Here is a 20,963-nt window from a genome sequence, read left to right on the forward strand (position 1 = left end):
GGTTATATGAGGTTATAATTTTATAACTTCATTTTTAAGGTGCAAACAAAGCTTGTCCACTTGCTACTTGACTTATGTTACCTGCCTGGCCCCTCTTGGCAACTGGGTTTGCCACCCTAGTCTAGACATAAATATTTAAGAAATCCTTCTGCTAACACTTCAAACAACAGCAACAACCTACTTCACAGGTCTATTATGAGGATCAAATAGGATAATACATGTAATGCATTTAGCATAGCCTCAACATATAGTAAGTGCTCAATTAATTTAGCTATTATTTCTTTCATAATGAGGAAAATTGTATTAGGAAAAGAATATTTGAAATTGAGGCAGTGATGGTTATAGTAGGATGATTATATAGTAGGATGGTTATAGTATGACAGTATACTGCCACAGTTTCTGGGAAATCCAAACAGTGGTGGTTAAATCTAGTCTAAAATTGCTGGAGCTAATCTCAAATTTTGGATCCAGATCTTTGAATGTGAGGAAGATCCCACAAAGTGTACAGGAAGTGCTGCACTGAGAGTATTCCATTAAGAAGAGATGTTTAGATTAAACTACTTTCATGTATTCTTTTTTTTTTTTTTTTTTGCAGTACGCGGGCCTCTCACTGTTGTGGCGTCTTCTGTTGCGGAGCACAGGCTCCAGACGCGCAGGCTCAGTGGCCATGGCTCACGGGCCCAGCCGCTCCACGGCATGTGGGATCTTCCCGGACCGGGGCACGAACCTGTGTCCCCTGCATCAGCAGGCGGACTCTCAACCACTGCGCCACCAGGGAAGCCCTACTTTCATGTATTCTAATGTGACTAGTTACATGCATGCCAACTCTAGATAGAAATTCTACCAAAACCAATCAATAAATTTTCAAAAGTAGCCAAGAAATGAAAACTTTCATTTTTCCTGGAGAAAACTAGAAACTCGCCCCCCCTGCCCCAGACCAAAACTCTATGTCTATTTTAAAATAATATGATAAGGAGTGAGAGTCAGGAAGAGGCACTTTGGAAACGAGGGTTCAAGTCTCAGCTATGCCACCAGCTGGGTGAATATATCAGGAAGCCATTTACCTCCTGTGCCTCTGTTTCCTTATCTGTAAAGTTATGTAATTGTGTCAATGGATCACCAAGTCTTCTTCCGGTTTCACTGTTTTATAACTTTTGGACTTGAAATTAATATTCCCCAAATAGAAATATTTAATTACAATTAAGGCTGACACACAAGCCTAAAACAACAGCAACAGCAGCAACAACACAAACTCCACAAGTCAGGTGAAGTGTTGTCATCACAACTGGTGTAAATAAAGGTGCAAATTCTGCTCAGTCTCTGCCCAGCAAGCAGATCTATTAAAGTAAAGAAATCTAAATTTGGAAACTCTGATTGCTTTCCTTAGTCGTCCAGAATTGAAATCTTTTTCTCTGTGTAAGATTCAGGTTTATGTATATTCATTTCTTCAACCACTTATTAAGAGGCTGCAATGCAATGTGCAAGGTGCCAGGGATATCAAGACAGGCAAACCAAGTTCTTGCCTTCAGGTAGTCAAGCTTAACTGTTGACCTAAGCTTAAAACACACATTTTAAAAAGATAGTTCACCTTGTTTTTTAGCTTGTAGTTCTGAGAGAAGCCGCTCTTTTACAGCTTTAATGGCTGCTTCAGTGGCCTCAGCTATAGTATTTCTGGCTAGCGTTTCAAGAGCTTTATCAAAACGTGGTTGAACAAGTTTATTGTAGTCAACTACCTGCAAAGAATATTTGAGAAAACCAACATAAGCACAAGTTACTCTGAATATTAAAGACACTGTTTATCTACATCTATTTCTATAGCTATACCTATCCATCTCAAAAATCTTAATGCTGCTTGAGGTATGTTATTCTCAGAATTCAGTGATTTTTGAGTATTTGCTTTCACAGAAATTCAATATATATATATAAATATATATTTATATATGTATGCTCATGTAATATACATTCAAATTACATGTATATTTTTAAAATCAACATTTTATGGATAATCTACATACAATAAAAGGCACCCATTTTAAGTATAGAGTTTGATGAGTTTTTACAAATATATACATGACAACGACCACAATCAAAATATAGAACATTTATATCACCCCCAAAAGTTCCCTCTCATCCCACTTTATAGTCAGTTCCTGGCCCCTGGCAACCACTTTGTTTTCTGTCACTATAAATTAGTTTTGCCTTTTCTAGAATTTCATATAAATAGAACCATACAGTGTATAATCTTTTCCAAGCTTTTCTACCTTAGCATAATGTTTTTGAGATTCATCAGTGTAACTGTATATCTCAGTAATCTATTCCTTTTTATTTTTGAGTAGTATCATTGTATGAATATATCATAGTTTTTAATCCATTCATCATGGACATTTGGGTTGTTTCCAGTTTGGGCTACTATAAATAAAATACCAATGAACATTTGTGAGAAAGTCTTTTTGTGGACATTACGTTTTCACATATCTTGGATAAATGCTGAGGAGTAGAATTACTGGGTCACATGATTAAGTGTATGTTTGACTTTATAATAAACCACTAAACTGTTTCCAGAGTGGTTAACGCTATTTTACAGTCCTAGCAGCAAAGTATGAAAATTGAAGTTATTCCACCTCATCACCAACACTTGGTTTTGTGAATCTTTCACATTTTAGCCACCCTAGTTGGTGTGAAATCTCATTGCAGTTTAAATTTACATTTCCCTAATCACTGACAATTTTGAGCTTCTTTTTATGAGCTTATTGGTCATTCACTTACCCATATGTTTTTAAGCATATGTTCAACTTTTGCTTAGTTAAAAAATTAGGTTAGAATTCTACATATATTTTGAATATAAGTCCTTTGTTAGGTAGATAATATACTTAATACTGAATGTTGGGATGTTAGATTTATATATGCCTTTTTTTTTTTTTTTTTAAACAGGGCTTTCAGAATGAGTGTTGTTTTTTTTTTTAAACGGCTACAAATGCTTGGCTTATTTATTTATTTATTTATGTCTGTGTTGGGTCTTAATTTCTGTGTGAGGGCTTTCTCTAGTTGTGGCAAGCGGGGGCCACTCTTCATCGCGGTGCGCGGGCCCCTCACCATCGCGGCCTCTCTTGTTGCGGAGCACAGGCTCCAGACGCGCAGGCTCAGTAGTTGTGGCTCATGGGCCTAGTTGCCCTGCAGCATGTGGGATCTTCCCAGACCAGGGCTCGAACCCGTGTCCCCTGCATTAGCAGGCAGATTCTCAACCACTGCGCCACCAGGGAAGCCCTATATGCCTTTTAAGTTTAAATAATATTTCCATACTTCTAGATTCAATTTGGCTTTTCCTTCAGTATGCTTATATTACTTTATTCCATGCCAACAAAAATACATCCACACCATCATTTTTAATGGATGAACAGTATTGTATTAGATGAATATATTACAACTTAATATTTAACTAAAATACCAATTATATTTAGATATACATGATTTTGTTATGATAAACTAGGTTATGAAGAACATAGTTATGTATATGTCTTTGATAGTTTCTTCAGGAAAAACCTATAGTTCAAAGGATATGTATAGATTTTAGGCTTTTATATGTATTTCCAATTGCTATCCCTAATGATTATACCCTAACCAGCAATGTATGAGAATGTACTTTCCCAATTCTAGCCACACATCAATACTGGTTGTTAATATGATTTTTCAACAGTGAGATTGACATGACATATATCTGGTTTTTTTGGCCTCTCCCTGGTTATCAAGGTGATCTCCCTTTTCTCATGTGTAATGGCTATTTGGATCAACTATTTTGTGAACTGTCTGTTTGCTATCATTTTCCGCTGGGGCTTTTACATATTGATTTGTAAAAACTCTTTACATTTTAAAATTATAATTCTATTGTCTGACACATACTGTGATGGTTTTAAAACATGTCCACAAACGCTTTAATATTCCTTTCTTCAGAAGGTGAAGCCTAGTGTAGGCAGAACTCAATGATTTACTTTAAATGAATATAGAATGGTGCATTTTTCATTTAAAAAGGGAAATGGGGGCTTCCCTGGTGGCGCAGTGGTTGAGAGTCCACCTGCCGATGCAGGGGACATGGGCTCGTGCCCGGGTCCAGGAAGATCCCACATGCCGTGGAGCAGCTAGGCCCATAAGCCATGGCCACTGAGCCTGCGCATCTGGAACCTGTGCTCTGCAACGGGAGAGGCCACAACAGTGAGAGGCCTGTGTACCGCAAAATAAATAAATAAATAAATAAATAAAAATAAAAAGGGAAATGGCAAACCACAGAGTGGTAGAAAATATTCATAATGTTTATTAGAAAATATTCATAATGTTTAGAATAAAAAAAATTTGTACAGAGACAACATAAGGAACTCCTACCAATAATATGCAAAAAAGTTAAAAATGGGCAAGAGGCTTGAACAAAGTGAACAAACACTTCAAAAAGTGAATATCTGAATAACATGAAAAAATGTTGAACCTCATTAGTCATCAGGGAAATGCAAATTAAAACCTCAGTGAGGGGCTTCCCTGGTGGCGCAGTGGTTGAGAGTCCCCCTGCATCGACACGGGTTCGTGCCCCGGTCTGGGAAGATCCCACATGCCGCGGAGCGGCTAGGCCCATGAGCATGGCCACTGAGCCTGCGCGTCCGGAGCCCGCAACAGGAGAGGCTACAACAGTGAGAGGCCTGCTTACCGCAAAATAAATAAATAAATAAATAAATAAATAACACTGGGGATACCTATGAGCGTTTATTGGTTAGAGGAAGGTGCATGGGCGGGGGATGGACAGGACGATTTCTTGGTCAGGAAAAAATAATCCACTTGACTAGGCCTAAACTCAAGTAGCTTACTAAAACCATGAAATTAACTTAAAAAAAAAAAAAACCTCAGTGAGATATACCCACTAGGATGGCTAAAATTAGAAAGACTGACCATAACACAAGTTGGCAGGAATGTGGAACTCTCATACACTGCTGGTAGAATAGTAAATTGGTAGAACTAGTCTTGAAAACAGTTTAGCATTTTCTACACAAGTTGACTATGTATGTATACCTTATGTCCCAGAAATTTTACTCCTAGATATACCTTCAAACTATATAAAGATATGCACGTATACACCAAGAAACAGGTACAAGACTGTTTATAGCAATGTTATTCACAATTCCCCGAACTGGAACCAACCTAAGTTTTATTGACAGTCAAATGGATAATAAATCATAATATAATTAAATCAATAGAATACAATAAAACAATAAAAATAAGCTATAGCTATACTTAATAACATGCATAAATATCACAATTATAATGTTAAGTGAAAGAAGCCAGACACAAGAAACATAAACTGCTTTAAGTCCATAAAGTTAAAAAAATATGCAAAGCTAATCTATGGTATTTGAATGTGTACTTGCTTACATGGTAAAACCATAAAAGAAAAGTACAGAAGTGAGTATCATAAAGTTCAGGGCAGTGGTTACCTTTGTGGAAGGAGTAAGAGGATTGATATTAGAAAGAGGCATGAGGCGGCTTCTGGGGTGCTGGGGTTCCGTGTCTGACCTAGGTGGTGGTTACATGGGGGTTTGTTCTGTGATATTTCAATGAGCTTCACTTTTCTGTATGTTTGTCATATTTTACAATAAAAAAGTTAAAAGCAAGTAGGAAATGTTACCCCTGTGTTTAAAAGAATTCAATAGCATTTGGAATAAATTCAAACTCCTTCCCAGGGCCTGCACTGTCTGACTACATCTTCAGCCATCTCCACCTCGTGCCGTTCCTCCTTTCACACTACATGCTCCAGCCACACTGGCCTTCATATAATTCCTCTACATTCCAATCCCTCATCAAATCCTTTGGCTCTATCTTCAAATTATATCCCAAATCTGCCCACTTCTTACCACCTCTAATGCTATCACTCTGGTCTAAGCTAAAAGTAATTTCTCTTCACTTACCAAGGGTGGAGAATAAGATCACTGAGGGGAGGTGTCAAGGGGCTGTCAGGTCAAGGTGATGGGAGGGTCATCTTTGTAGATAGTGAAATCACCAAGAATGATGACAGGAATGAGTGTGTGGAGGAAGGGTCGGTGGGCCAGGAGGGGTGTAACCCAGGGAACAGGAGATGAGTGAAACCAAGAAAGGTAATAGGTGGCACAGTCTGCATGACATAGCAGTCAAATCTGGGGACTTTCGGGAGTGGCTATGGTCTGGAAGCTGCACCAAAGCGTCAAGGAAGACGCCTTCCCCACTCCAAGCCCAGTGGAACAATTACCCAGTTGACAGTATAAAATTAAGAAAGCTGAGCACAGGGAATTCCCTGGTGGTCCAGCAGTTAGAACTCCGTGCTTGAACTGCTGAGGGCCCAGGTTCAATCCCTGGTCAGGGAACTAAGATCCCACAAGCTACACTGTGCAGCTAAAAAAACAATTTTAACTTAAAAAAAAAAAGAAAGAAAGAAACACCTATCAGGCTGCATCAGAAGAATGATTTATTAAAGCTGGAGTTTGGAGTGTTTAAAAAAAAAAAAGAAAACTGAGTACAAATGCTAAAAGTCCTACAATCCCACAAAGTATAATCAAGTATAGATAGGTAGAAAGCTAGCTAGGTAGCCAGCTAAGTAGTTACCTTTCCTTTGTAATGTTTGGCAAGCAAATTGCTAAGTGTTGTTTTCCCTGAAGACTGAGGTCCAAATATGAACACTTTAAATGGTGGTGCTGGCATAGGTGGAAGAAGATAGGGACGTGGGTTCAATAAAAATGTTTTTAATGCTTCTTCTGATGAAAGACAGTATATTTTACCTAGAAAACTTAAAAAATGCCATTATCATAAACAACTGAAAAGAGGTATGGGCAAGTTTTTAAATTAAATTCTGAAAATCTTACTTACCTCACAGAAAAATCTGGCAATCCTTGAAAAATGTTACCTTCTTTTAAAGTCACTGGACATGTATGTCCCCATCTGCTTCTCTGCCATCTATATCTTGGTGCAAGAAGTTTACAAGCTGCAAGAGTACGGAACAGCTCATCCTGTTAATAGCAAACAACATTAAAAATGTGGGCATAAGTTTGGCTGAAATTCACATTATTATTTCATTTCTTATTTGATCATGTTCTACTATTTAAGAAATAATTCAGAAAGGAAATTTTGGTTTTTTTCTCCATTGCAACCATTCTGTACTTGTCCAAAATTTAATAAGACGAATGTTTTTCATTTGTTCTAAGACCTTGTTTAAATTTTACTGAGCATTTTCTCTTGTAGGTAGAATGAGCATAAGGTGGATAGAGCATTTTCTATTACCTGTTTCAGGAAGCAGATTCTGAAAAATTCTTATTGAAAAGGTTTGAAAACATACCAGAATCTTAGCTAATTTACATACGTTTTAAAATAGGAAGATGTTACATGCAGATTTGCATTGACTTAGCTGTTTCATTCTTCTTAAATGTAAAGTCTCCCTCAGCAGTCCTCCATTCGTCTCCTGCAGAGTAGCTAAGAACCACTTCTCTACCAACTGCAGACTGCTGAGAGGGTCACTGTCCTAGCGCTACCTTGGCGGGGACAAGAGAACTGGAGGAAACGACATGGTAGGGAACTGCTAGGGGGACAGGTCCAGGCTGGCTCCCTCCCACCTTCAGACGTGGATCTCACATGTATTGCTGGTTCCAGAACTGACTGTGGAGGACAGATGAGAATGGAAGCTCTGGTCTTGCCTGCACTGCTGCAGTATCTGAGAGCAAAGAGGCATGCTGGTGCGGGGATGTTGCATGGATGTCCCCACCTGAAGGCTGGAAGAAGCTAGATGGGAAGGAAACTGTCAATGCTTAGGGGAGCTGAATGACACTGAGAACCTTGTCGGGGGGGCACATTTGGCTACCACCCTTCTCCATGAGTCCACAGACAATGAGCTAGGGACTGAAATGTACCCAGTTAAGTCAGGAAGCAGGCACTTTTTTCTAATCATCCCTATTTCCTGTCCAAACTTGGAGAAAGTGTTTGAATAGCAGACCATGCTCCTCTCTCAACTTTGAGCCCCTGAGGCTACATATCTAGCGGGGGGCTGAGGGGCGATGAAAAGATGAGCTTTCAAATGAGTTTGATATCACAGCCGTAAAAATGATCACGATTGTCTCTGGTTAAAGGCAGACTGAACACATGCATTTGTGTTTGCTTTTTTCCTAAAACCTTGCAAAAATGACAGCAGAGCAATGAAAAAAGAAATGAACTCACGAGGACACAGAGACTGGGAGAAGAGACCAGAGGAGCTGACAGCTAAGCAGCCGCAGCTATACACTTTTGTCAACTAGAAAGCAGAAGTATGTAGCAGCCGCAGCTACACACTTTTGTGTGTAGCTCCCTAGGCCCTCAGAGCTCATTGTGGTGAGCTCTGGAGACCCGGCTGGACAGATCCTGTCAATACTTCTTTACCTTGTAGCCTAGCTCCTTGGTCTTCTCCTCCAACAAGGCGTATCTCTCTGTTCCGTGCCTGCTGCGCTCCCGGTCGCCAACCACGTGTTTGCTCTTGATGAGAAATTTCCAGCTGCTTCTGATAGTTGATTATGCTTTTCGATTTTGGTGTCAAAGTGCTTAAGCTCTTCCCAAAAGGATTCCAGTTCCTTCTCTGTGAAGTTGGCTGACCTGGCCGGGTCCCACAGATCCATCACCTGGGGCTCGTCAAACTCTGCCTTGGCGCTGCAGCCCCGGTGGCCGACTTTCTGCAGGTGGTCGAAGTCCTGGCTGATGTCCCGCAGCCTGTCCTTCAGCTCGGTGTGTCTGCTCTGCAGCACGGCCTCCTGGCTGTGGGTCACATTGGTGGGACTGACGACGTTTTCCTTAATTTCTTCTGTCCTGCTCAGGGTCTCCAGAAGGACCTTATTCTCCTGGACCTTCTCCCTGTGATGCTGAAACTCCCACCACGACTGGTCCAGTTCTTCATTGAAAACCTTCCCGGAGGTCTTCGCCTTGTGCCACAGCTTCTCCAGCCGGGGGTCCTCCAGGCTGTGGTCCTCGGTGCCAGGGCTGAGGACGTTGCTGCTCACGGCCGGCCTGGGCGTCGTTTCTCCCGTCCCGACCGCACTTGGCCAGGATGACATTGAGACTGCTGATACGTTTTGCTTCTTTCTCTCCATCTTCATCTAAGCCTTCAGCCTTCATTCTCTTCCTCTTGAATTCGTCCCTTTCGCGTATGCATCCTGAAGCTCAAGCTTGTATCTTGATCAGCATGGAGCTCGGACAATTTCACGGGAGAAAGATTAATCCGCTGGGCCTTCCCCCACAGCTGACTCTGCTTCTCCTGGCGGAACTACCCCCGACCCGGGCTCGCGCTCCGAGGGCTGCGCGGGCTCGTTCTTATCCCGCGAGAACTTGCCGCCGTGGCCGGCGGCGGCCCGCCAGGCCCGGGCGGCTGCGGCGGCGGCGGTAGCCGGCGGAGCTCGCGCAGCGCAACCTGGACCCTCCGCGATACCGTCTTCCTCCTCTGGAAGCCGAGACCCGGGCAACTGCGGTTCGGAAAAGCCCCCAGGTTTTCTGAATACTTTAAATTTTCCCTTCAGTTATGACCTAGAAGAAGTGACTCAGTACAGAGCTTCTGTGTGCATCAGGCCCACCTTTCCTCCTCTTCAGCACCAGTTCGTGTTACATATTCCAGCTATATTCAGCCATTAAGATTTAGGGATTACACAGTAACAAAAATGACCTCTTTCCTTAAATTTATTTCCATAATTTATTTGAATTATAATATCTATTTATGATTCTGGTATTAGTTTTTTTATTTCTTTTTTTTTTTTTTGCGGTACGCGGGCCTCTCACTGTTGTGGCCTCTCCCGTTGCGGAGCACAGGCTCCGGACGCGCAGGCTCAGCGGCCATGGCTCACGGGCCCAGCCACCCCGCGGCATGTGGGATCTTCCCGGACTGGGGCACGAACCCACGTCCCCTGCATCGGCAGGCAGACTCTCAACCACTGCGCCACCAGGGAAGCCCTATTTCTATTTTTATAGGTGAATCTAAACTTTCCAGAATAGATCAAATCCTCCACTTAAAAGTCCTGGTAGCCCTTTTAGCACTTGGCAATTATAATTTGATCACCATCACATCCACAATACAACAGGGCCAGGAACACAGTAGTTATTTTAAAAATTGGTTAAATGATTGGGGGAATGAATGAGTATAGAGTTGAGGGCTTTTATGTCTTTGCTTTCTTTGGTGCTGCAAAATTTTGAAACTGAACTTGGGTTTCTTCATTTCTTATTATTCCTGTGGTTGACTGTTCTGATTTTATTGTCTTTCTTTGTTTCAAAACGTTTGTTGTGTTTAGTGTCTACAAGAATATTGTGCCAATATTACAGCTTCCCAAAAATCAAATCCATTGTTATAAAAGGTATCCTGAGAGCCTTTTAAACCTTGAAAGGATGCAAATTGAGGTCACAACATATAGTGAAAGCGTAGACTTTCAAACAGTTAAAAATAACTTACATTTTCCATTGTGTCATTAATCTCTTCCTCTGCGCTCTGAAGTTTGGTTAAAACAGCTGCTCTTTTTAGGTTCAGATATTTAAGTCGATCCATAACTGTCTAAATTTAAAGAACAAGTCTTTTAATACATTGGCATTTGAACATCTCAAATGTCCTGAAAAAGTCACGAGCTCATGAGTAGAATACTTCCTTGTTCTTCCTAGCTTCTGGTAGTTTGCCGGCAGTGTTTGGTGTTGCTTGGCTTGTAGATGCATCACTCCAATCTCTGCCTCTGTTGTGACATAGCCATTTTGTCCCTGTGTTCATGCGTCTCTTCTCTTATAAGGATGCCAGCCATATTGGATTAGGACCAATCCTAATTCACTATGGCCTCACCTTAACTTGATTACATCTGAGAAGATCCTATGTCCAAATGAGGTCACACTTATAGGTATTGAAGGTTAGCTCCTCAACATATATTTTTGGGGACACAATTCAACCCATGAGTCTACCCTTTGGTCCCCAAATATTCATTCCCTTCCCTTGTTAATTCCCTAGTTTATGTGAGAATCTTTATCTCATTGGTATTGAGCTTCTCCATGTAACTTGTTCTGGCCAATAGAATGTGGGCAGACGTGCCAGGGTGCCATTGCTGGCCGGGGCCTTAATAGACTTGGCAAGTTTCAACCAGGCCTGTTGGAACTTCTGCCCTTTACCTTGAGGAAAGTGTGTCCCAGGTTGTAAAAAGTAGTCAAATTCTGGATATATTTTGAAGAAGAAGGCTGCTGTATATGCTGATGGGTTGGATGTGGGATATGAGAAAAAGAGAGGAGCAGCTGGAAGGATGGATGTGACATATACTGAGAGGGGAAAACTGTGGGAGGAGTGTATTTGGGGCACGGTGGTGGTGATGGCGGATCAGGAGTTTTATCCTGCACATTTAATCTGAGATGACAATTATACATCCAATTGGATATATTAGATATATTTAGTAGCAGTTGATTATACAAGTGTGAAATTCAGGGGAAAGTTCTGGTGTAGTAATATGAATTTAAGAGTTGCCAGCATTTAGAAGGTATTTAAAGCCATTGGGTTGGATGAAGTCTCCTAAGAAATGAGGGTAGACAGAGAAGAGTGCTCAAGGAATGAGTTCTGGGTTGCTCCAACTCTAGAAGTTAGAGATGTAGAGTGTAGAGGTAGAATGAGCTATAGTAGTATGGTGTCCCAGAAGACAAGGGAAGAAAGGAGCAGGAAGGAAGAAGTGATGAGCTGGGTCAACTATTGCTTCTAGGTGAATTAGATGAAGACCAAATAGTCACCACTGGCTTTGATCAGGAGATCACAGATGATCTTGGCAAGAGCATATTCTAAGTGAGGAGCTTCTCCCTAATTTGGTTGCACCGCCAGCATTATTACTTATGTGGCCACCAACCATATCAAACTAAAAATCTGGGCATTGCTTCTGACTTTTCTCTCTCCCTGTCCTCCTACATTAAGTAGCTCCCAGGTCTGTCTTCTGTCCATTCCCACAGTCACTACTCTGGGTTAGACCACCATCTCTTATCTGATGTGCTGCCAGAGTCAGAACTAGTCTTCCTCCCACCAACCTGCTTCTCCTCAGTTTTTCCTTTGCATTGCAGTCTGAGTGATCTTTCTTAAATGGAAGTAGAAGCATTTTACTCTCTGGCTTAAAACCTCTCACTGGCAGCCCACTCTCTCAGGATGAGGTCTAAACTCTTCAACATGGCTTATGAGGCCTTTCTTGATGCAACCCCTGCTTATTCCTAAAGTTTTGGCACTATTCCACTCCTACTCCATCCCCCTAAAAACTCCTCTATCTTCCAGTCCTGTGTTCCGTTCCTAGAACTCACTAGGCTCTTTTTTGCCTCTGGGGCTTCACACAGACCCTTCCCTCAGCCTGGAACACTGTCCCACCTTCCTCCCCTCACCAACCCTCATGGTCTAAGTCTTACTCATCCTTAGAGTGTCAATTTAGAAATAATTACAGACACATGGCCTTCCTCATGAGATTAGGTCCTGTCCTTTTGCCATGAGCTCCTATAGTACCTTGTACCTCCCAGATGATAACACAAACTGCCCTTTAAATATTTATTTTCCCCCAACATATTGGATACTGTGTGAGGGGAGGGACTCATCTGACCCCTTCCCATCTGTATCCCTAGAGCTTATCATAATGCTGCACACCTGTTAGGTGTTTAAGACATAGGTAATGTATTTTTGTATTATTTTGTATTGGACTGTATATTTTTTGCTTTTATTTTTTTATGTACTGTATATTTTTGTATTTTGTAATTTTTATGATGCATATTATTTTGTATTATTTTTCTATTTTGTACTTTTGTGTTTTCCGGTTATTTTAAAACCATGAGTGTGTATAACTTTTAAATCAGAATGCAGATATTTTTTTAAAAAGGCACAAGCTTATAGATACAGAAAGCAGATTGGTGGCTGCCAGAGGTGGGGGGTGGAGGATGGGAGGTGGACAAAATGGTTGAAGGAATTCAAAAGTATAAACTTTCAGTTATAAAATAAATAAGTCCTGGGGATGTAGTGTACAGCATGGTGATTATAGTTGATAGTACTGTATTGCCTATTTGAAAGTTGCTAAGAGAATACATCTTAAAAGTTCTCATCATAAGAAAAAAAATTCTTTATGTATGATGTCAGACGTTAGCTAGACTTATTGTGGTGATCATTTCACAGTATATACAAATATTGAACCGTTATGTTGTATACCTGAAACTAATATAATGTTGTATGTCAGTTATACCTCAGTTTAAAAAAAAAGAATGAAGATATTTACATTTTGGGGAAAAAAATGTACCTTCTCTTCCTTACATTCTAAGTGGGAAGTTATCACATGAAATATATTTAAATGATGTATTTAGTATGGTTACCATAAACAGAAGAATTACTATTATGTTTTCACCAAAAATCATGCATTAGTCTTTCAAATTCACACATTTAAAAAACCCCCTTTCCCAAACATTTTTTGCTTTTTTTCTGATCATAAACATCTTGAAAAAAATCTTTCTGTATATCTCCATGTATTTCCTTAGAATAAATTACTAGAAATTGAGCCTCTTTGGACAGATGATAGACATTTTAAAAAATCTTTTGGATACATATATATGCCCTATTATTTTCTGGAGGATTGTGCCCTGTATGCTCCTACTGAAAGGGTATAAGAGCATTTCGCAAACCCTCCCCACAATCCTGGATGTTGGATAAATTTGTTAAATCTGCTAAGAAAATGGTGCTTTATTCTTTGTGCTGTTTGCATTTCTTTGACTAATAATATGATTATAGAAGTTTAAAAAATATATTATTAGACATTTCTTGCTAAATTACCTGCTCATGCCCTTTGCCTGTTTTTTTCTATCGGGATATTTGCTTTTTTCCTATTGAAATATCAGAAGTTTAAAAATATTTATAAAAGATACTCAGCATTTGTTTATAATAAGTATGGAAACTATTTCCCCTCATTGTTATTTGTTTAATAGTGAAAATAATATTGTATTTTCAAATATGCATATATTCTGTTTTAAAAAAGCTTTATTGAGATATAATTCATATACCGTATAATTCATCCATTTAAAGTGTACAATTAAATGGTTTTTAGAATATTCAGAATTGTGCAACCATCACCACAATTAATCCTAGAACATTTTCATCACCCCCAAAACATACCCTTTACCTGTTAGTAGTCACTCCACATTTATCCTGGGATCTCCCACAGTGGTAAACCCATGCCTCCCACCCCCTGCCACTAAGGAACCACTTATCCATTTTTTGTCTTTATAGATTTGCCTATTTTGGACATTTCATGTAAATGGAATCATATGATATGTGATCTTTTGTAACTTTTCTTCTACTTAGCCTGTGTTCAAGATTCATCCATGTTGTAGCATGTGTCAATACTTCATTCCTTTTTATTGCTGAATAATATTCCATCGTATGAGTATATCACATTTTATTTATCCATTCATCAGTTAATGGACATTTGGGTTGTTTCTACCTTTTAGCTATTGTGAGTAGTGCTGCTATGAATACTCATACACAAATTTTCATTTGAACACCTATTTTCAATTCTTTTGGGTATATACCTAGGACATGAATTGCTGAGTCAGGTGGTAACTCCATGTTTAACCTTTTGAGGAACTGCCAAACTGTTTTCCAAAGTGGGCACACCATTTACAATCCTACCAACTATGTATGGGTGTTCCAATTTTTCTACATCCTCACCAACACTTGTTATTTATTGTCTGTTTTGTTTTTTGTTTTTAATTTTAGCCATCTTAGTGGATTTGAAGTGGTATCTCTTTATGGCTTTGGTTTGCATTTCCCTATGGCTCATGTTAAGCATCGTGTCCTGTGTCTCTTGGCTGTTATCTGCTTTTCCTTTTCTTTGAGGCACTTTTGGTCATACAGAGATTTTAAATTCAAATGCAGTTTTGATTTAAATATGGACAGATGAATAAATACCGCATCAAAATTTTAAGTGTCAAGATGAATTTTTCAAAAATAAATGGCATTAAAAAAGTAAATCTATTAATGATATTTATTAAAATGAGTATAATCCAGTCGATACTTTTTTGATTTTCCAAACTGTGGCATATTCTTACTGAGCATTGCACTTACCGTGAAGAGCTCCTCTGGGGGCTTATTTCCATCTAGCTCAATGAGATACTGGGAATCGTGTTCAGCCATTACTTCCTGCAGATAGTGGAAAAAGAAGCCTCATCATTCAAGATCATTGGCAAAAGATCAGAATCTTAATATACCATGAAGAAATATTTAAAGCTAAATTATGTGCTTTATACTTGACATAATAGATGTTATTTTCAGGAGAGCTTTTACAAAAGCCTAAACTAGTCTTCTTACCATGAATTTTACTCTCTTTCTGTTTTTTCCATTTTTCTCTACAGTGAAGTCTTAGAGTCTTTCCCAACAGAAGTGTTTTGGGGCATCTATCTCTCTGTATATATTCATAGAATAATTTCTACCAAACTGCTAGCTGAAGGATGGGGTTGGTTCATTTCACTTTTTATTCCCCTGGCTGTGGGTGATGTTCAGTATCCAGATATCCATCTCTGTAAACTGCCAAACCATAACCTCTGTGCAATTTTCCTTTAGACTCTTTCTTCTGCTTAACATTCATGGAGAATCTTTGGCCCTTATCTGCCATATGGTTTGTAAATGTTTTACCTTGCTATGATTTATCTTTTGACTTTGTTTATCGTATCTTTTGCAATATAAAATATTTTTATGATGAAATCTGTTCTCATTGTTTCTGGATTTCCTTCCTTGTTTAAATTAGATTTTCTCTATCTCAAGGATATATTAATATTCTTATAAATTTTCTTCCACTTTTTTTTTTACTATTAAAATCTAAAATCCAAAGGATTTTATTTTTTTACATTGGCAATGTTGAACTCTATCTGAGTCTTGTGTTCCCAGAAAGTAGGGATGGTGGGGAGATAAGTCCCACCTCCACCTTTCCTCAAAGACTCGGATAAGATCCATCTTCATCTTTCTTCATGATTCCCATAGGACCTGAGGATGGCTCCCTTGTTTACCTGCCTCCATAAAACCCCAGCCCCCTTACTTTTCTTTGAGAAAGTCCTCCTGAATGAACATTCTCCCTGTTGCAATGGTCTGAACAAAATCATCTCCTTAAACGTCCAGTACATTTTGTCTTTCATAATACTGCACAAGGTTAGGTTCTAAGTATTTCTTTTCTTCTAGACAGAAGGCTCATTATGCCTGCATTATTTATTTAACCATAAATAACCATGTTCTGAACAAGGAAGTACATTATGCTTTTCTGCATTTCATATACTTTGCTTAAGCTAGATTCTTAAGAATGGACTTACTAAGTCTAAGGGTAGGAACAATCCTAAGGCTAAAGATCCTATACCAGGTCCGACCGGGAGTCAAGCTGGGATTTGAAGACAGGCGAGAATGAGGACTTAGCCTTGGATTACTCCTGAAGTAGGATATAAGCCAGAAAATGATGCAGGTTACTTTGCTCCCACTTGCTTTCCTCATGTCTTTTGAAGGAACACTGAAGTTTGGTGGTATTGGCCTTGCAAGTGAATTGACATCTCAGCCAGGTCAGAGGAGACTGGAATTGCAGGCTCCTATCTTTGAAGGCTCTCCCACCTCCCTCCACACACACCAGCACCTTGGAATTACCTTACAAGGCAAGCTATATACTATTCAGCTAGCATCACCTAGGCCTAACGTCTAGGTTCTTGGCTTTGAAATTCTTGCTCTGCTGGCACCAGGGCACTCGATTCTTATCTATGCTTTGCTGCAGGGTTTAGAATTTTTCCACTTCTGGGCTTTTTTCAGACAAGCTTTCTAAAAACCACCATACTAATTTCTATTCCTTTCAGCAGGGTATGAGAGTGTGTGCTTTACCATATATACTTGCTAGAATTAGTAATTCTTATTCCTTCTTCATCTTTTAAAGTTTAATCATGGAAATATCTCTTAATTTAGATTAGCCTTTCTTTATTATCAGTAAAGCTGGACATTTTTCTACAGGCCTGTTACTCTTGTCTTTCATTTTTGTGAATTGTCTGCTCATGTTTCTTGCCCATTTATCATCAGGAGGGTAAGACCTTACAGGTTTTAGAAAAATCATTTCTATGACCTTTTTTTCCACATTTTTAAAATTGAAGAAGAGTTGATTTACAGTGTTGTGTTAATTTCTGCTGTACAGCAAAGTGATTCAGTTATACACATATATACATTTTTTTATATTCTTTTCCATTGTAGTTTATCACAGGATATTGGATATAATTCCCTGTGCTATATAGTAGGACCTTGTTATTTATCCATTCTGTATACACTGGTTTGAATCTGCTAACCCCAAACTCCCACTCCATCCCTCCCCCACCCACCCTCCCCTTTGTTAACCCTGTCTGTTCTCTATGTCTGTGAGTCTATGACCTTTTAGTATATCAAAGCTTTAAATCTTTTATCATAGTTGATGTGGATATTTTTAAGTTTGTTGTCTTTTAATTTGAGTGAGGTGTTTTTAAAAAAATTATTTCCAGAAGCTTTACATGTAATGAAACAGAAGCTGTCATTCTTTTTCCTTTGTGATCTCATCACTTGTTCAGCTGACCATCTGTTAAGCATTTACCATTCACCAGAATTTGGGCACTGCATTGGGCATTAGTGATGCTAGGATGTGAGACCTGGTCCCTATCCAACCCCCTGCCCATGAATATAGTTTTCTAATCTTCTGAATCTGATATTAATTATGCTTTATTTGATACCCAGTGCCAGCCACTTAAGGAATATGTAGAATATTTTTGTTGAAGGAGAAAGAATATTATAGATAGACATGTAAATTACACTTAAGAAGCTATGTTTAAAGGCCAGGGATGGAAGAAGAAGAAGGGAGGAATCAAAGTTATACATAAGAAAACAAAAGTACTGAATCATTATGCTGTATACCTGAAACTAACACAATACTGTAAATCAACTATATTTCAATAAAAAAAGTAACCAGGGCTTCCCTGGTGGCGCAGTGGTTGAGAGTCCGCCTGCCGATGCAGGGGACACGGGTTCGTGCCCCGATCCCGGAAGATCCCACATGCCGCGGAGCGGCTGGGCCCGCGAGCCATGGCCGCGGAGCCTGTGTGTCCGGAGCCTGTGCTCCGCAACGGGAGAGGCCACAGCAGTGAGAGGCCCGCGTACCGCAAAAAAAAAAAAAAAGTAACCAGTTTGGTTCTCATTTTTTGGCGGGGCAGGGTGGGCAATGGTGATGAAAATGATCCACTCATTTGTCTCTAAAAATATATAAACATTATAAAACAGCATGAAACAAATTCTTTTAGTTTCTCTACCAGATGGGAAGAGGTAATTTGAGGACTGTTTTTTATTTTCTTTGTATTTCCATTGCTTAGCATGGTATCTGGCCAAATACCAGACAATAAATGTTTGTTGAATAAATCTCCAACATAAATTGGGCAGAGTCTGCCCTGAATTTGTAACCATAAAAATATGCTTTTCAATAATCATAATTTCAGTAATCATACTTTTAAAATGCTAATTATTTTAATTAAAAATTTCCTATTATAATATATATGGCCTTATCATGTTTACAAATAATCATCTTTGAATGGGATAAACAGAGAAACCAGTCTGGGATAGCTCTTCTTTAGACTGCAATTTAACTAAATTAACAATTCCTTTTAGAATAAAAGATACACCTTAAGTGTACATTTGTTTTGATAAACCCATAAAAGCTTTCACAAAACAATCTCTTGACATGGACTTTCCAACCTCCAACCATAAATAAATTCCCCTAATGACTTTTGAAAAATGCAATTTTCAGCAACATTCCTGCTTTGTAAGAGTAAAATAATATTGTTCTGTGAAACAGCTTTTGGAATGCAACCTTATTCTGATAGCATTTTACCAAGCTCAAGAGGAGGAGAATCAGGCAGATAACACATGAAGTGAAGAAATGTGAAAGTTATTTCAGGGATAAAACACAAATATCAACATTCCCATTTTCAGCAATATATCTTGTTCTTACTTCTAAAGGGTGAAGAATTATTTCCTTATAAAGTTTAACAATGTGTTCGATATTTTCCAAATAATCCTCAGGCCTCTGAACTAGATGTTGAAGAATTTCAGCCACCACCTGCATTTCAGCAATAAATGCCTAAATGGAAAAGATGTTAAATATCTTTATGTTAATTGTTACTTTATTTACAAGTCATATCCCTCCCTCCTTATACCTAGATGCCCTTTTGGGATGAGAAGAAGGGAGAATGGGAGATTAGAAACAGGATTTTCATTTTAGAGAGATAGAACACCCCTGAAGTTCCTTTATCAGATGGAATAAAGCTTTAAATTGACTTGGATACTTACTAATTTCTTTTTGCTCCCCAATAAGTAGGGAAGAGTAAAGGAATAACATCAGATTTTTAGAGACAAAGAAATTAGATCTTTTATGAATACCTGAGCTTGTAGCTCATTCATTCATTGATTCATTCATTTAGTAAAGCTTAAGTGCCTACTCTGTGCCAGACACTGTTCTAGGAGCTTGAGAGATGACAGAGAACAAAACTGGGGAACAGAACAGAACTGAGCCCTTGGGTTCAGAGAGCACATGTCCCAATTGAGGAAGACAGAGTATAAACAAGTAGACGACTAAATACATCACAGGTTAGGCTGTGGTGGTAAGAGCTAAGAAGAAAGATGATGCAAGGGAGAGGGGATGGAGAGTGATGGGAGAAGGTGGTCATGAAAGGGTTCTCTGAAGAAGTGACATTTGAGTAGAGCCACACAGATTTCTGGAGAAAGAATATTTCAAGGCAGAGGAAATAGTATGTGTAAAAGTTCTCAGCCCAAGACCTGGTAGGCATTCAATATCATATTTATTATCTTATTATCATATTTATTATCTTAATTACAATGGTATACTTTATTCAGGCTAAAATGACACACTTTTATTCCTATTTGCTGTGAGGTTTACCTTTTTAAAAAAATCTGGTATATAGATGCTGACTATTATCTAATGCCTTATTTGCACAGGGAAGATTATTTTATATTTTTTAATGGGCTGTCTTATATTAACAGTTTTTTAAAAATTGAGATGTAATTGACATATAACATTACATTAGTTTCAGGTGTACAGTATAATGATTTAATACAGTTGATCTTTGGGCAGCGTGAATTTGAACTGCATGGGTCCACTTATAGGAGGATATTTTTCAATAGTAAATACCATACTACTACATGATCTGTGGTTGTCAGGATGTAGAACCGTGGATATGGAGGTCGGATTGTAAAGTTAACTTGGATTTTTAACCGCATGGAGGGTCAGTGCCCCAACCCTGGAGTTGTTCCAGGGTCAACTGTATTTGTACATGTTGTGCGATGATCACAATAAGTCTAGTTAACCTCCATCATCATACATAATTACAATTTTTTTCTTGTGATGAGAACTTTTAAGATCTACTCTTAAGTGAAAGAACGAATGTCAAAAATTCATTTAACCTATTAGTGAGGGAACCAGCAGGATGACAAAGCTGAAGTATCTATAATAACTGAAATCAGAGTGCAAAGTTTGATATCCTGCTTAATATCCTACAGGGCAATAAAACTGTAGCCTTTGGGGCTTATCTTTTCCACTAGACAAATGATTTGTGATGTAGCCATATACAAATTAACATCTGACTTCACAGAGTCTAGGCCCTAATAGAAATAGTATTTATTCATAATAATTTACAAATTATAGAAATTATTTTAAATTATTAAACATTATAAATAAATAAATTTATAATAGAAATCACAGGTATATTTCAGTAGGGCAAGGACTGGCAAACTATGACCTGTCCCACCCCAGTGGGCTAAATCCAACCCATCACCTATTAACAGATTTCTTTATATCAATTTTCCTCATTAAGTCATGGTAGAAGATTCTTTTGAGGCCCTATTGCATTATGCTTACTAGTACTGAATTTAGGATTGTTGTATC

At 38.8% G+C, this 20,963-nt stretch overlaps 1 protein-coding gene and 1 pseudogene across 2 annotated transcripts in view; both read right to left on the reverse strand.

The window, feature by feature from the left end:
• Positions 1-20,963, reverse strand: part of AK9 (adenylate kinase 9) — a 105,371-nt gene that overhangs the window by 72,031 nt on the left and 12,377 nt on the right. Inside the window, exons 7-12 of the mRNA XM_081251566.1 lie at positions 19,014-19,142; positions 15,095-15,169; positions 10,454-10,552; positions 6,874-7,013; positions 6,613-6,793; positions 1,589-1,733 (exon numbers count right to left, since the gene is read on the reverse strand). Coding sequence (XP_081107692.1) covers positions 1,589-1,733; positions 6,613-6,793; positions 6,874-7,013; positions 10,454-10,552; positions 15,095-15,169; positions 19,014-19,142 — 769 coding nt within the window. The remainder of the gene's footprint in view (positions 1-1,588; positions 1,734-6,612; positions 6,794-6,873; positions 7,014-10,453; positions 10,553-15,094; positions 15,170-19,013; positions 19,143-20,963) is intronic.
• LOC308626237 (alpha-2-macroglobulin receptor-associated protein-like) lies at positions 8,347-10,347 on the reverse strand (annotated as a pseudogene). The gene is made up of 2 exons: positions 10,325-10,347; positions 8,347-9,507 (listed from the first exon to the last, which is right to left on the reverse strand). The product of its transcript is annotated as an alpha-2-macroglobulin receptor-associated protein-like (transcript).

This window comes from Mesoplodon bidens (assembly GCF_964165515.1).
Source record: "Mesoplodon bidens genome assembly, chromosome: 12".
Lineage (NCBI taxonomy): Eukaryota > Metazoa > Chordata > Mammalia > Artiodactyla > Ziphiidae > Mesoplodon > Mesoplodon bidens.